Consider the following 3,305-nt stretch of genomic DNA (forward strand, 5'->3'; position numbering starts at 1 on the left):
TGAGACCGAGTTCCTTTGTAAGGCAGTTTGAGATCAGTGGGAGATAAGTAGGATGTGAGAGCAATTTTTATTATCTTGATTGAAGTAAGTTAGGCCAAGTGTTTGCGACTGCTCACTGAGTCAGCACAATACATCTTTTCACAAGCCTCTCAGTCATACACGGATTTTTTTGGTACCTCTTGGTGTAGACAGACACAGGTGAGATGTGAGCCCAGCGGTGTGCTGGCAAATCATGTCTCCAGGATGACAGAAACAGCCCAGAGAAGCTGTCCTCAGGCCACCTCCTGGTGTGACTCTGCTGGAGAGAAAACACTGGCTACGTTCGTTAATTGACTGCTCGGTGTTAATTACCAGCACCTTTAGTGGTAATGGCTTCACCTTCTCATTCTGCCAGGACCCCGGCTGCCTTCACCACCATGGAAAACTTCATGGCACCTCTGGGCTCCGTTGGAGAGCAAAGCAAGGCCACGGTCCAGCAGAGCAGGTTCAGCATTCCCACCCGGCGCAAGCGGGAATTCCTTCCGGATGAGAGGAAGGACACCACGTACTGGGAGAAGAGGCGCAAGAACAACGAGGCGGCCAAGCGCTCCCGGGAGAAGCGGCGCCTCCACGACTTTGCCCTGGAGAGCCAGTTGGCTGCTCTCAGCCAGGAGAACGCCGTGCTCAGGACAGAGCTGAGGGCCCTGAAGCTCCACTTCGGGCTCACCAGCCCAAACGCCAACACCTACCAGAGCCGCTCGCTCCAGGATCTCCTGGGAGTTTGTTTCAGGGGGCACAGAGCATCCTCCTTGCTCCGTGAGGCTGAGCCCTTTGCTGGGCAGTCCTGCTTCTTCACAACAGAGAGTTTGGTGTCAACAGTGCTGGAGCCAGCTGACCTTTCCTGCAAAACCCATGGCCCATCCAGGAACTTCCTCAGCTGTGAGTCAAAGCTGGCTCCCCAGAACACGCCTGCCTTTCAGCAGCCGAAGAGGCTTGATGCAAGCTTCACATCCACAGTTTGCTCTCCAGTCCTCAATTTCCACTGCCCAAACAGATATTCTTTCCCTTTGTCTTTGTCAGGCAGAGCCTGCTCCTTGTGCCCTTCCCCCTGTCCAGCTGAGGAGAACAAGGAAAGCACCACAGCTGTCTCAGATGAAGATGATGAGCAACAAGTACCCAAAATTTCTCCTCTAACCTCACCCAGCCTGTCTTGCCCTTCAGAAGATCAGCCAAAGGGCCAGAGCTCTGCTGCCCTACCTCACAAGCTTCGGATTAAAACCAAAGCTCTCAGCAGCTTGGAGGACAGTGGCCTGGAGTCCCACTGAGGCAGCAGCAGAACATCCCACTGTGGGACCAAAGCAAAGCTTTCCAAAGACATGAGAGGTTTGGAAGGAGAGGGGGGGGGGGGAAAGTCTGATATTTCAAAGTAATTTTCTCTGCTTTGCATAAGTGATGAGGGCGTTTGTAGGGCTGGGCTGCATCACTACAGCACAACTGCCACCGGCCATGATCTTCATCTTGCTGTGGGAGAGCCCTGTCAGACCCTGTGGTCTCATGGTGAGTAAGTCTTTCACCTGGCTGTTCTGCTCATAAACCAAGCAAAAGTTTGAGGTGTGAAGGGACTAGAGGCAGGAGGATGCTAAGACAGTGGAGGTGGTGACCACACCATGTAACACAGCTACAGCTGCCATTTTAAATACCTTCACTTCATCATCACCTTCATCCTCACAAATGTGCCTGCACCTCTGAATTGCTTGACATGGGGGGGAAGCTGTTGATGGAAACAGTGTAAGACCCTAAAACTGTCTGGAACAAGAAAAAGGGATAGTAAAAAAAAGGTGATGGATTTACACTGGCATGAAATGGGAGCAGAACTTAGTCCATTTTATTCCCAGTTTACCACAATTCATCTTCAGAGAGAATGAACTCTTTTTCTCTTTGACCAGACCCAGTGTGGTCCAGAAGTTAGTTTCATTTATCTTTGCAACTATTGCAAACTAAAAGTTTTACTTCTTTTTAAATAAGGTATTTTCAGAAATGATATTTCCATATCTGATAGAAAAACTGCATCCCCTGCTCATCCCTACTTGACCCAGGAGCTCAACCTCCTGGCTCAGATCCCTGTAAGTCTCCAGCAGTTCTGCTCCACAAAGAACTACCCCGTTCCTTTTCACGTTATGCTGCTCTCTCTAAAATTTCAGACTCTGGAGAATAAGGACAATTGTCAAGAGTATTTTTCTAGAAATTGTTTTATAGCTAATAAAGAGATACACCAACAATAAGTCATATAAAAGGACAAACCACGCCACCTCACATGGGATACAACATCCCCTCAAATCAGTTTGGGAAAGAGAGCACTTAATGGGAGCTGTACATGGGGTCATCCACATGCTGTGCCTAATAAAACTCTGTTTCCAGAAGCTGCACAAGGTGTGCTGGCCTCTCTGTTGGGACTGTAACTGCACTGAACTTTCCTCCTCAGGACCAGCTGGGCTGATAACCATTTCCCCCCGTGATAAGTCCTGCTCAGTGGGAGCACAGGTAGCTGTGATGAAGGGCACACATTAAGCAGGCTGTGGGGCACACACCTTCCCAATTCCCCTCTCCATGTGTGTGTTTTCCCCCTGCCTGTCTACCTGCTTACAGCAGAACTCTCAGTTCCCCACCAGAGTCCTCCTGAGCTCCCACAGCAGAGGGACTGTGCCATGGTGCTCACCCAGCTCACCACCCTCTATAGAGACACCTCACAAGAGTCACCCCTGCTGACTGCACATCTTGGGCACTTTTGTGCTGAGATCAGTGCAGAGGAATGGGGAGAGCTTCACTCTTGCAGCTGCTGCTGCTGGAGCCTCCAGGCTGCAGCTGGAGGGGGAGCAGCTCCACTGTACCCATGGCATGAAGGGAAACCAGAGCTCTGCAACAGCTCTTCAGGTGTGAAACTTGAGGCAGCCCTGCTTTCTGATTAGAAGAAACCACAAGTAATTTGATTTCCTGTCCTGTCCCCCCTGTCCTTGCTTGCCCCCAGAACAGGTAGGGACAGCCCATAGCTAGGTGGCAGCTTAGAAATTATTTTGCTAGAGGAAATTTCCATGGGTTGCAGGCACAGTTCAGCTGAAGATTATGAAGAAGTGAGAAATGGTTTCTGTTTGCTGTGGCTTTTCTGCTGCACAGACCAAGGGCCAAACCTGGAGCTGGGGCTCACGGTGGTGTAAACAGCCAAGATTCTGCAGAGGGAGCAGAAGGGAGTGACAGGAGCAGGAGGAGATGAGAAGGCTCTGTGCCCTGGCCCCACACCTGGCTCATCTCACACCTCCCAACCCCTTGGC

At 50.8% G+C, this 3,305-nt stretch overlaps 1 protein-coding gene across 1 annotated transcript; it reads left to right on the top strand.

Annotated features, from left to right (window-relative positions):
* Nucleotides 1-292: 292 nt before the first annotated feature.
* Nucleotides 293-2,408, top strand: LOC139788234 (nuclear factor interleukin-3-regulated protein-like). Its single transcript, XM_071727943.1, has one exon. It carries the CDS (start codon nt 369-371, stop codon nt 1,302-1,304), a length of 936 nt encoding a protein of 311 aa, XP_071584044.1. The 5' UTR covers nt 293-368; the 3' UTR covers nt 1,305-2,408.
* Nucleotides 2,409-3,305: the final 897 nt, after the last annotated feature.

Source organism: Heliangelus exortis, chromosome 28 (assembly GCF_036169615.1).
Source record: "Heliangelus exortis chromosome 28, bHelExo1.hap1, whole genome shotgun sequence".
Lineage (NCBI taxonomy): Eukaryota > Metazoa > Chordata > Aves > Apodiformes > Trochilidae > Heliangelus > Heliangelus exortis.

Excerpts from the sequence above, each read along its gene's own strand:
- LOC139788234 (XM_071727943.1), top strand. The coding sequence starts at position 369 with ATGGCTTCACCTTCTCATTCTGCCAGGACCCCGGCTGCCTTCACCACC.